Genomic DNA, 13,982 nt, shown 5'->3' with positions numbered 1-13,982 from the left:
CTCTGCTTTTGGACTTTCCAAGCTCTAGAACCACGGATTAAAATTTTTTTTCCCTTTATAAATTACCCAGTCCAGGCACTCTGTTACAGCAAAAGAAAACAGACTAAGACTATTCTCCTCTCATAAACAAAGTACTACTGATAACCTGAGACACAGTTCCTAAGGCAAGCATTGAATATCTTCCAGAAGTGGTAAGACTGGTTTTCCTGGAAATATTTGAATACAAGTATAACTATTTGATAAGTAAACTCAGGTTTGGTCTTATTTTTTGTAAAACTCCAAGTCCAGTGATTTTTTTAGTGGACAATTATATCCCTAATAGATGTATTTTGAATGTGTTTCCTAACCTTAGGAGGTTATCTACTTGAACATTATATTGTGTAAACTAAGCAAATGAACCATATGGAAAATTTAGGTGCTGAAGGCAGAAAGAAATAGTTCACAAATTCTCATAATCTATTATATAAAGCAAATTACCTAGGAATTCCAGAGAATAATAATGCTTCTGGAAAAAAGTAATGCTTCCAGATGTTGGATAGTTTTGTAACACTCAAGAAAGCAATACCTGTGGAGGTATTTTACATGGGAAACTGAGAGATGTTTTTAAAAAAACCATTCTCTTCCCACCAATCCATTTCATCCAAATAATTCTTATGACCTTTGTTCTCAAATGAGTTGAAAAGGGAAGGCAAAACAATGCTATGGCTTCTTTGAGTTGTTTTATAATCTACCAAGAATTAGGAAGGATCTGAGATTTTTGCCTACGTACAGATTAATGGTTTCATGAACAGTAGTAGAAGACACAAGACTCCTAGGTTAGAAACAAAGGACTTTGTTACATCATCTTCTTGCACAGTTCCCAAGTCCTAATTTCCACAAGGTGAAGGAAAGAGGGGTAGGTGATACTTGCACATTCAGTGGGTTGCATCATAAAGGAGAAAACTCAAGCATGTTGAACTCAAATTTTTAATAAGATGTTCTCCTTTTGTTCTGTTTCCTTCCTCCCTTCCTCCCTCCCTCCCTCCCTCCCTCCCTCCCTCCCTCCCTCCCTCCCTTCCTTCCTTCCTTCCTTCCTTCCTTCCTTCCTTCCTTCCTTCCTTCCTTCCTTCCAAGACCTTGTGCTTGCTAGGCAAGCACTCTACCACTAAGCATACCTCCAGTCTCTTCCCTTTGCTCTGAAAGGATATGCTGTATCTTCTGTTCAGTATACAAATATCCTTCAAAAAAATTCACAAAATCACTTGTACTAAATGTCTTGTTCTTATTGTTCTTAAATTAGCACAAATTTAATTCCTTAAAACAGCACAGATCCCCTCAACTGATGAATGGATAAAGAAACTGTGGTATATATATATATGATGGAATATTACTCAGCCATAAAGAATAATAAAATTATGGCATTTGCAGGCAAATGGATGAAATTGGAGAATATCATGCTAAGTGAGATAAGCCAATCTCAAAAAAAAAAAAAAAACAAAGGATGAATGATCTCACTGATAAGCAGATGATGACACATAATGGGGGGTGGGAGGGGGGCAAGAATGGAGGAAGGAGGGGTTGTATAGACAGAAAAGAGGGGTGGGAGGGGTGGGAGGAAGGAAAAAATAACAATGAATCAAACACCATTACCCTATGTAAATGAATGATTACACAAATGGTATGCCTCTACTTCATGTACAAACAGAGAAACAAGATGTATCCCATTTGTTTACAATAAAAAATTTTTTTAAAACACGGGTTTATTATCTTGTGATTCTGAAAGTCAGAAGTCCAAAATGGGTCTTAAATGACTAAAATCAAAGGCTGTTCCTTCTGGAGAATCAAAGGGCAACTCTATTCCTTGCTTTTTCCTCTTTTTAGAGACTTCCCAAATTCCTTGGCTTGTGACCACATCAGTCCAACACACTAGCTACATTCTCACATTTCCTCTGACTCTTTACCTCACTCTTTTCTTCATAAAGAATGTTTGTGATGATATTGGGTCCACACAGATAATCCAAGATAATCTCTCCGTCTCAAGGTTTTTATTCTCATCTGCAGAGTCCCTTTTGCCTGTACATATTCAAAGGTGCTGTGGATTACAGAATGTGAACATCTTTGAGGAGCTATTTTTCTGCCTACCACAGGCAGTTGATGTGCAGAATCATGAGAAATAAAGAATTGTCTTCCAGTAATATCTACCACCTTTGTTTCTAGACTTTCTTGATTTCTGGAAAACTTTCCCATGAGTATGGCATGCTGCTGGTTATTGTGATTAATCTGGCAACCAGAGATTGGGACCAAATCCATTCAATTTATTTCATACAGCATTAATAAGGCTATGTCCACAAGACGTCATTAGTAGGATAAGGCCAACCTACATTATTAATAACCATGCTTCCCAGAGTTCCAGATCCAATCAACTAAGCAAATCCCACAAACCATCAGGGTTTCCTTTTGGCTGCTTCACAGATAGTGTTTCTGTATTGACTTTTCCACTTGACTCAAAACATTAATCCAAATACAGCAGTATGTATTAGTATTTGCACCTACTTTTTCATGACCTGCAAGGAGAAAATCTAGGGCAGTTATATCAATCCTAACAACTCTAAAAAATGAGTGGAATCTAACTTGAATGCCCTCCAGGGGCAATATGATGTCACTGATCATTTTGGTTAAAGTAAGGACAATTTTTGTTCTATCTCTTCTAATTGGATGGTTCACATGGTAGGAATAACTGGCATAGGATGCATACAAATAGCAAGTCAGTTATCCCTCTGAGCCAAGTAATTCAGAGTAGCCTCATTTTGCAGAGTTCTCTCAGTCGTTGGAGGGTTTTGTGATCTATTGATGGTGTTCTTTAAATACTTGAAGCTCTCTTCTGACTACAGGAGTGGGGCCAATCCCTGTTGTTTTCAATAGGCCTTTTATTAAGGTTAAGGAGAAAGGCAGTCTACCATAGTCATAGCTATATGGCAAGGTATGGCAGACCAGAAATTAAATTTGAGAGTATTCTTCATGAGGAAAGATGCAAGGATACCTCTGAAAGACGAGATTGTTAATACTTCTCTACTTCCTGTGTTTCCCAAGGACTAAGATTTTCCTTTACCTAGTGCTAGGGTTATTTCATCTACCTCCACCACCAAAAAAAAATTAACTGTCTTCCATTCCAGTAGCTACAACTTCCCTTTTCTTTCCATTCCCCTAATTTTCTTCTACTTATATCCAGACTTCTGTACAGAAAACTATGGTGCAAAATATATGAGAACAGATGAATGGATAAAGAAACTGTGGTATATATACACAATGGAATATTATTCAGTCATAAAGAATAATATTATGGCACTTGCAGATAAATGGATGGAATTGGAGAATATCATGCAAGTGAAATAAGCCAATCCCCAAAAACCAAAGGCCAAACGTTTTCCCTGAAAAGTGGAGGATGATATATAATGCAGCTGGAGAGTGGGGGGTTGAGAGAAGACTGGAGGAACTTTAAATTACATAGAGGGAAATAAGAGGGAGGAGAAGGTGGAGGTATGAAAAATGGTGGAATGAGACAGACATCATTACCCTATGCACATGTATGATTACATGAATGGTATGAATCTACATCATGCACAACCATAGAAACAAAAAGATGTACCCCATTTGTATACAATGAATCAAAATGCAGTCTGTAGAAATAAAAAGTAATTTTAAAACATATGAGAATATGTTTCTAATACTTTTGGAGATCCATCATGTCTCTCATTTTTATCCATATAGTCACTATTTGGGAACTCAGAGAGCAATGTTCTGAGCCACATGGTCATTATTCTTATTAACTGGGACCAAGTTAATAAGAGCCAAGCAAATTAACCAGAATTAAGTTTAAATCTTTTAGGCCTCCTTTGGCTGGGCTGCCCGAGAGGGAGTACCAACCAAGCTAACCTGCAATTGCCATATGGGAAAAGAAAGAAGCATAATGCCCAGGAATTTCAAAGTAGGTTTATAAGTTCCCATCCCACACCTTGTATCTTTATCATCACCTAGGAGTTATCCAAGAGCTGATCCCTTTCTGGGGATAGCCACATACATACCAAAATACCTAGAACCAAAGTGCGTGGACCAGGAAGAGGCGAGGGAGGTAGAGAGATCCTTTTAAGTTGATTTTTTGAGATAACTTCCAATGCTCAACAATACCAGATGCCTGTGGATAGTAGGGAACATGGAAGGTTCATTAAATACCTTGATTATTAGTCCATTGTTGAGTGAATTTTGCAAGAAAAGGTACACTATTGTCAGATTGAAAATAGCTCAGAAAGTAAAAAAAAACACATAACAGATTAGTTTCAAGGGCCACAAGGGTGTGGCTATATTAGCTGATTGAATTGGACCAGTAATATCATAAGCTTAAAAGTTGTCATCAACAGAAGGTACCACTAATATCCTTGAGAGGAGGTCAGGTCAGATGTCTAATGTTATTCCAGGAGCTCGGTGTCATTCACTGGAATGTGTTAACTTTCATGAGGAGCCACAGGTTTAGCATGCAAGTACCTACCTTTGCACCAGATACCTAGATTACTCTGTGCCCAGTCTATGATGATACTGTGTCTAATAGAGCACACAGGCAGCAATGGTGTCCATGAGGGCAGGGCAGGCTTGATCAGTAGCTTGACACCAATCAGTCTCATCAGAAGAATGGGCTCTTAGCCATCAGAGGAATGAACATCTACATGAGAGACCCAGGTGGTTGTGTCAACTATAATAATGTTTTCACAATTCATATCCCCCAAAAGGAGTATTTTCAGTCTGCCAGTTTTCAAAGTATAGGTCTCTGTCTGTAGGTTTATAAGCCCCTATCTTACTCCTTTGTCCTTATTGCCTTGGAGTTGGGCAAGAGGATATGATCCTTTTGGGGGGACAGACACCCTCAGTGACCAAAGTACCTAGCACCAAAGAGTATGCAGCAGAAGTTAGAGAGGTAGGCCAACAACCCAAAAGTCATAACAAATATAACAAGGTTCATCAACAGAACTATTGAGCCAGGTGCAGTGGTGCATGCCTGTAATTCCAGCAGCTCTGGAGGCTGAGGCAGGAGGATCACAAGTTCAAAGCCAGCCTCAGCAAAAGCAAGGTGCTAAGCAACTCAGTGAGACCCTGTCTCTAAATAAAATACAAAATAGGGCTATGGATGTGATTCAGTGGTCAAGTCCCACTGAGTTCAATCCCTAGTACCAGAGAGAGAGAGAGAGAGAGAGAGAGAGAGAGAGAGAGAACTATTGCTCAGAAGAGATCAGACTACTGAATATTTTTGATTCTACATAGTTAACACTGAAATTGAATAGCTATAGCAACTCAGAGAACTTCCATCAGGTTTCAACTTAGCCAAACCATCAGTGAAAGAGGCCCAGGGATATAGGGAAACTGTGGATTGAGGGTCACATTAAGCCAGCAAGTTTGCTCCAGGCAGAAAAGCTAGGAAGATGCCCCTAGAAGGATAAATTCCACTTTTTGGTATAAAGCCAAGATGTCTCTAGGTCAGAATAGTGGCATTCTCAAATATAAAATTTCCATTTGACATGTAAGACTTATTGAGCCCTTCCTACCTTATTAGTCATTCAGTTCATGTTGATATACCCCCAAATATATCAGATGGAGAAGCAGCATCTTGTATCAGTCAGACACTGTGTTTCTAGAGGAGCCCAAGAGCAAATTAATAGCTGCTTTTCAAAGTGAGTGTATATGGTAGCTATGGTAACCCCAAGGGGCACCTCCAAATTAAGATTGCCTCCCCTTATCAGAGACTTCTACCAGCAAAATCATTAGTCATGTAAACTTGTAGGTCAGTAGGGGTGTCATTAAAATTGTGGAGGCTCAAAGACATTAGCTCTTCTACATGCAGCATTCTCCCAGTCAGGAAAATCTCTTCTGATACTTATAAAATGGGGGACCCACGTGTATAACAAACATCAATTCCTACTCTACATTCAGATAGAAGCAGCAACACCCTGAATTGGCCCAGATGGGGGGGGCACCCCTGAGGTCATATTACACTCTTTCCCCAGGTGAACTCTGCCCAAAGCCATTACTTAAAGCAGGTGCCTATGGTTCCCATGGGGAAATGGTGACTTGGACACCTAGTACCCAACAGAGCCATAGAAGTTTGAGTTCCTCTTCTCCTCCAAGTTCCCCTGAATACAGACATAGCATTTGGTACCCCTTTGGTGACAGGGATACATTGATCCCTCCCTTAATCATCTATTTCTTTAAGCAGGTTGTGGTAGAGGGGGAAACAGGGATTAAGAGGCACAGGAGAGAATGACTGTGTGCAGTAAGCAAGGTGCATTTGCTGTGTTTTAAATGTGCTATGGCTAACTGCAGCCTAACCAAATAAACTTCCAATGTTTTCAGTCTGCCCAACACCTTGTGAGGAAACAAAATCTTCATCTGCCCACATTATTTCAGCTTTAAGAACTGACAGCCACAGCCACAGTTTCCAACCTTGTTTGGGTTTTGTGCTCTTTGGCCGACTTGAGGCTGGCTCACATAACTGTCCTTTTTGAGGAATCCACCTGAATCTGGAATATCTGCTGCCCTGTTACAAGAAGTAGATTTCTTTAGGTTTGTTTCTCATTCATGGAGTGACCTCATTAACATCATAAACCCAATCTAGAGCAATAAGAACCTTAATGCTAATCTAAATGCCTTCTTTATGGCTTCCTACAGAGTTAGTCAATCTCAGGAAAATCTTAGATTAGATAGTCAAAGCTCTTAAAAGCAGGCCAGATACACTGAAAAACAAAAACAAGACCTTTTACTATGGTCCCCAGATGGATCTAAGATTAGTATAAAAGACTGAAGGAAGGGCTGAGCTGTTCTGCAGTCCAGCTGTTGCAATTATTAACAAGCTTTGTATACCCCACTTTTCATCTTCCAAGCAAACTAGCCAATTATAAAATTTGCCCATGGTTTTTGCCCATGACTGTTACAAATTTCCTTTTCATATTCAATGTATGTGCTTGTTTCTTTGTCTGAAAGAAGGCAAATATTCAGTCCTCATTACAATGAGGTGAACCTAAAGCTGACTGACAAATTGACAAAGAAGTTCTCCCACCAAGAGGATAGTCAATAATAAGGGCACATCTGTATAACTGTCATTGGACTTATTTCCCAGCATTAGTTGTCCAGCAACCACCTTTTCATTGAACAGGCAATATAATGGAAAATTGTATATATCCTCATTGATCACACAGGTTAATCATTAGGCTCTTACAGATTTCCCAATGATTGCCAGAGATTTCCCCAAAATAACATTAACCAGGCCTCAATAGCCTTATCTTTCCTCTTCCAAAAATCCTTATCTCTTCCAGGATACCATCTTTGGCACCCAAAACTGTCAAGAACTGTAAAGGATCTGAGATTTTATCCTCTTACAAGCTAACAAGTTACTCTACCATAGTGTTGTGGGTGTGGATAGAAGACAAAACTACTAGGTCAGAAACAAAGGGCTTTATTACTCACTGCAATAGTAGGCTGAGTATCAGCATTTTTGTGTGCCAGTTCCTCAAGGCCCAATTACCAGAAGACAGCTCAAGGAAGATCAGGTATAATCTGCACGTGTACAGACTTGAGTTACAAAAAAGGAACTTGATCTTAGGGAACCAAACTCTTTTATTTTTTTTTTTTTATTTTTATTTTTTTTATGGAAACTGATTTAAAAAAAATCATTTAGCAATTTTGACAATCTAGAACAAAAGTTTTGACTAGATAACAGACATCATGATTAAGTAGAAAACACAAGAATAAAAACTAATTATCACTGAAAATATTGCACACTTCAGCTGTTTCCTCCAAATTTGCTTTATATAATTGGATGGATATAAATTAACAAACAGAAATTTAAGCAAGATACATTAACATTTTAACAAAATCCAATAATCTAATTTCTTTCAATTTTTCTCAAATTCATTTGAGTGTTTCCATCATGGTGCTCATAAGGAAATTAACAACATACGGCTACTATAGTTGAATGTCAAATTAAGTACTTATGACATACTAAATTCTTCTATAATACAATTATGAAGACTCTTTAAGGAACTTATGTTTTGTATGTAGAAAAGTGTTAAGAGTCAAACATTCAACTCAATAAAAACAAGAAACATTTCTGATTCCTTTGTTAGGTGGAGACTGCTTCTCCTTTTGCTAATGAATGTTTTTTAGCTGTAATATCACTGAGCTGAACAGATAAATCACCTTGAGTACATAAGGAAAAATAAACACATGCTAAATGGATAAACATTACTATTACATCTTTACTAGACCATCTCTACCTCTAACACTTCAGAAGCTTAGAGATTTAGAGTATTCTTACATTAACTGCAAGAAAAATTAAAGGAGAAATTCCTTTTTTGAAATCACAACTATGAAGTCATGTGGTTATACAAATTTTGCATTTGTGTGCAAAACATGAAGCACATTTACCTTTATTCTCCCTACTGAGTCTTGTCAATCACCTAGCAGGACTTAACAGATACCTTTCCAAGAAATAGAGACTGAGATGTATTTATATAACTTCAATTACCTCATCACTACAGTAATGAGAGATGCAGTATCCTTTTGCTATGGTTCAAGACAAAAGGGAAGGAGATCACAAGAAAGAGAAATAAAAATTATTACAACTGAGAAACTACTTCTCATTAAGTTTCACCGGGGTACCACCTTCATTTTTACATAAGCATGGTGGCATAATTCAAGCTCAATAAATCAGAAATCTTAATATTTAAAATTTACCTTGACTTTCATTTATCACATTAACAACAAAAAGAATTAGATAAAACCCATAGGAAAGGGTAATATTAAACCCACTCTGCTGAGTTGATTTATTGACACATTTAACTCAATTTTTATAGAAAAGGGATAGTGCATCTCAGTTTGCTTACAAGCTAGGAGATCACTTAAAATTCTGCATTTCCTAACTGCAAACAGAATATAGCACTTACAACAGGTTATAAATAAACTGGTTTTCAAGCATAGAGCCAGCCCCAACGATAATACACTATTTAAAAAGACCTAAGGCAATGAATTCCATTTCCAATGGAAAAAAAGAACTGTGCAAACAAGCTTAAAACTACTTTTTTTTTGTGCCAGTGTTATAAAATGTAGCTTTTAATAAAACCTTGACCCAAATGCCAGTAACTTCAGAAAAGAATTTGGTGGAGAGAAGAAAGTTATTTCATTTAGGAAAATAACCACTATCTTTTTCCTAATCTTCAACACACACAATTAACATATACAGCTGCTTTAACACGTTACACAATTCCTATATACTGGAGCAATAACAAGATCTAAATACAATTATATTTTTAAACACTGGGTCAAGGCTTTACATAAAAATACCATCCTACTTTTTCCCCCCTAAGTTTCTAAAATATCACATACTTTCCTCAACATCTGTAGCCATCCAGGAATTTTTAGGAAACTTTTGTGCATGATCTTAATTCCTAATCCCTGGTTCTTTGGGCTCAGTGACGAAAGATCAAAACCACCAAAAATGATGGTTCACTTGAAGTCAGACGAGAGACCCTGGCTCAATTAGTCTCATAGGATGAAAGCAGTGCTGCATCAACTGGCTCCATGCAGGAGGGGCACGTGAAGGATCTCATCAACCAGTCATCTATACAGTCCAGGTGATAGATGTGCATGCAAGGCAGAAATCGAATTGGGTCCCCATAAACAAAGTCCATCATACAGATCACACACTCCCGGATCTTTTTTTCTGATCCATCTCTTCCAGGGTCATAAACTCCTTTAGGCAGATGCTGTATAAGGCCTATTCTCTGAGCTATCCTAATTTGTTCCTCTTCAGTCAGCTGAGTTGCTAGCCGAGTCTGGCTAGGTGTTGGATGATAAACTGGAACTGGAACTTGTTCCTGATATGGCGGCGGCGGCTCCTGATCCGGCTCTGTCCCCTTGCCAAAGCTAGCCCGGTCGGACTGAGACTCGTGAAGCAGGGAGATGTCATCCGAGGTGGGGGATTTGAGGCAGTTCCCCATCTTCCGGGGCTGGGGCGTGTGATCTTTGTACTGTTCTGACAGTCTTCTCCCAAACTCTTTTATAATAGGTAACAAACCTACCTGCCCTTTGCTTCAGAGAAGCACACTCTTTCAGGACTATTTTAAACTTTGCATGGTGTGCAGTCTCTTTTGCAACATACTTAGAATCGTATGTAAATGAATCTGTGAAAATCATCTATCATTGTTGCAATAAAACTTCATTATAATAAGGCATTGTGAGTGTGTGTGTATGTGTGCACATGCATGCATGCTGGGGATTGAAACCAGGACCCTGTACATGCTAAGCAACATTCTACCTCTGAGCTACACTCCCAGTACCTGCATATGGAAATTAGAATTTTGTAAAAATCATCATTAACTTGCAGACTGTAGGAAAAACAGGCAACAGGTCAGATTTAGGCCATGGTGCTCTAACAAATCAGATTCTCAAAAATTAAGCCAATGCAGTTTAGCGATTGGCAATATTTTAAAAATCTTTTATTCATTCTTAATTATTTATTTAATTATTCATGCTTTAATTATTTATTCTTACCTACTCCCTAAATTGAGAGAATTTACAGTTATAGAAAAAGAAAATCACTAAGTTCCAAAGTTTATGAAAATGCTAATTATAGGAACTTCCTAATAGTCTTCAGTTAAGTTTAGGGGAAGATTCTCAACTATTTTCAAGACAAAGCCATGTTTTCTTAGATGATTAAATACCCTGTTTTAATTGGGTGGATGACCAAACATCCTATTTCAATCCAGGATAATCCTTAAAGAATCTGACTGTACTAACATACAGAGAGGCAGATGGAGTCATAGCTTGGATGGTGTAAGGAAGGAGTTTGTGTGCAATTGGTAATCTAAATGTGGAAAGCAAACTCAATAGCTTTTAGAAGCTAAGAAAGGATTTCTTACACAAAAAGCGCACATCATGAAGAAAACACTGACATAGTTACATTAAAATTTAAAACTTCCCGTACTTCAAAAATTCCACAAACATAATGAAAAGACAAACCATATGCTGAAAAATAAGTGTGAGAGACATACAACCAACAAAGAATTAGTACCCAGAATATACCAAGAATTCCTACATATAAGTTTAAAAAATACCTAAAGCAAGCCGGGCTCAGTGGCACATGCCTGTAATCCCAGCAGCTTGTGAGCCTGAGGCAGGAGGATGGTGAGTTCAAAGTCAGCCTCAGCAATTTAGTGAGGCCCTAAGTGATTTAGTAACACCCTGTCTCTAAAAAAATATTTTAAAAGGCTGGGGCTATGGCTCAGTGGTTAAGAGCCCCTGGGTTTAATCCCTGGTACAGAAAAAAAAAAAAAAAAAAAAAAAAAAGAAAGAAAGAAAGAAAGAAAAAGAAAAGGAAATCAGGATAATGGATAATGATACCACCTCTTAGAGGTAAAGGAATAGAATTGAGAAAGGATACTTGGGGTGGGTGTGCCTCAATTTTGTCTATAATATTTTACACATTTTTGCAATCTTTCGTATATCTGAATATCTTATTGATGGGCTGGGGATAAGGGGCTTTTCTTCTACCTGGGGATGGAACCCATGGCCTTGAACACTCTAGGTAAGTTCTCTGTCACTGAACCACATCTCCAGCCCCTGAAAGATTCTTTTTAAACCTTCATAATGAAGTAGTCCCCCTTTCCTCTTTTTTTCTGAATAATTCAGTCCTAAAGTCCATTAGGTGAGTACAAGAGTGAAGAAGGTGGTAGAAGGGTGTGGTGGCAGGCCCTCTAGCCAGAGCTGAAAGTCAGAGCCTAAGATGAAGAGGACAGTCCCACCCGGGCAAGGGGGTGGGGGCACTGGATTAGATGGATTAGAAACAGGGAAATTGATCAAATAAATACAACCAGTACTGGTTACTTTTTAATTCCATATATGACAAGCCACCTGTTAAAATTAATTTATAACCTCAAAAGCAATACTTGTAATGGTTTCACAGCCATTCACAAACATGCACAGAGCAGCGCAACATTTGAGTCACTCTCATACATTCTCAATTGAGGTCAAAAGGGATAATGCTCTCTGCCTTTTTGTTTCAGCTTTTACTATAAACAAGTGCCCTTTTCATAGTCTCTCTAGTGCCACTTTTGTTGTTGTTTTATATTTTTTACTTTTTGTGGTAACTTCACTGTTTAAAATAGTCCCCAAGTATGGCACTACAGCTCTGTCTAGTGTTTCTAGTGCAAGGAGGCTGTAATATGTCTTATGAGGAAAATACATATGTTAAATAAACTCTTCAGAGATGAGTTATAGTGCTGTTGGCAATGAGGTCAATGTTAATGAATAGACGTTTACAAATTAGATTTTCTTAAACAGAAAAACATAAAACAAAGTTGTATGTTGATTGGTTGATTAAAATGTTGTGACCAGAGGTTGCAGAAAACTCTCCTGTGTATCCTCTTGAACAATGGTTCAGTATCCACTAATTCAGTGTTTTCAGAGATCTTATAGAGTATGCATAGTACAGTATATATAGCATAATATAACTACAGTGAATAACACAATTCAACTATAAGTATACTAAGGATAATGGGAACTGAATTTCTCACAGAGAAGTGAATTACAAATACAGTAAGGAAGAAAGCTAGGTTGTACTTCATAATGTATGGAAATCTGTTGAACTCATGACTTCAATATAGATAGATATAATATAGATGGAAATATGTGTGTGTGTGTGTGTGTGTATTCCTAATTCTGTACACTGCAATATCTAAAAACAGCAGTATCACAATAGCAATAAGTATACTAAGCACATAGAATTTGACTTTTAAACATCTTTCATAAAAGGAACCAGCTATCTGGAGAAGGCCTGATTCTCAGGGCTTCAGGAGGAAAAATATATCTGTTTCGTCAAAAAGTCCTGGAAGAATGATGGGACATGTCAAAAGGACCCCAAAGTCAGTTTGAGGAGGTTCCCAATAACCAAACTGGGGACAATGAAGAATCAATTACAAATCACTGAATAAACGGTTGAAAATCATGGGTCCATAAAGATACAGATGAATTAATAAATTTAAAATTTGGTTAAAAAACATATCTATATAGTTTTAAAGCATCTTCCCATAAAAATTATTAATCACAAAGAGGAAAAAAGTATTTTGGAGAAGGCTGGCAGATACCAACTTAAACCATAAAAGTGATCACAGCCAGGAGTGGGATGGCAGCAGACACCAATTCATTGTCCCCTGATCCAATTCCGTTCTGACACTATCGACCTCTAGGACTGCTCCCACTTCACCCAGTCAAAATCCAGGCCTGAAGAACCTCTGGCTACAAATGGAGGTTCCCAAGGTCCCTCACCTCAGGTTAGATGAATTTCCTAGAATGGCTCACAGAACTCAGGAACACTAGCCACTTATTGGTTTATTATGAAGGATATTTTTAAGGACACAAATGAGAGGTTGGGAAGGACCCAGAACATGGAGTTGGTGTTCACCACCCTCCTGGCACAAGGATTCTCCTTCACCTTCCTATAAGCTTCCACTTATTTGCCTGTCCAGAAACCCTCAACTTCTGAGTCTGTCCTTTTGAGTTTTCTTTGGTTTTGTTTTTTAGGGGTGGGGTGTCTTGCTTTGTTACCCAGGCTGGCCTCAAACTCCTGGACTCTAGTGATCCTCCTTCAGTCTCCAGAGTAGCTGAGACTACAGATGTACACTACCACGACCTGCTCTCCTTTTGGGTTTTTATGGAAACTTTATTCCAATAGGCATATCTAGGCATGGACAAATCATGTTGAGAAGTGATTGGGTAAAATGGGTCTGATCCAATGCTAATAGACAGAGTGGGGAGATCTCATAAAGCCTTTCCAGATTCTTCTTGGACTTACTGCATCATTCTTTCCTTGTGACAGAAGGCAGGACTCCTGAAATGGTGGTCTTATCAGAAAATTTCTTTGTGGCCAGCTCCAAGACAGAAAGGTGGGAAGAAATTGGAGTTTATTT

At 38.1% G+C, this 13,982-nt stretch overlaps 1 protein-coding gene across 1 annotated transcript; it reads right to left on the bottom strand.

The window, feature by feature from the left end:
- Window positions 1–7,697: 7,697 nt before the first annotated feature.
- Window positions 7,698–10,031, bottom strand: LOC306645099 (RING finger protein 11-like). The gene has a single exon (XM_079112401.1). The coding sequence runs from the start codon at window positions 10,014–10,016 to the stop codon at window positions 9,552–9,554; it is 465 nt and encodes a 154-aa protein (XP_078968527.1). The 5' UTR covers window positions 10,017–10,031; the 3' UTR covers window positions 7,698–9,551.
- Between the last annotated feature and the right edge of the window lie 3,951 nt (window positions 10,032–13,982).

The sequence above is a fragment of the Sciurus vulgaris genome (assembly GCF_902686455.1).
Source record: "Sciurus vulgaris genome assembly, chromosome: 15".
Classification (NCBI taxonomy): Eukaryota; Metazoa; Chordata; class Mammalia; order Rodentia; family Sciuridae; genus Sciurus; species Sciurus vulgaris.
The sequence above is the reverse complement of the archived record's forward strand: the minus strand, read 5'-3'. Positions and strand labels throughout refer to the sequence as shown.

What these genes read in the sequence shown, in the direction of transcription:
- LOC306645099 (XM_079112401.1), bottom strand. Translation starts at nt 10,016, where the DNA reads ATGGGGAACTGCCTCAAATCCCCCACCTCGGATGACATCTCCCTGCTT.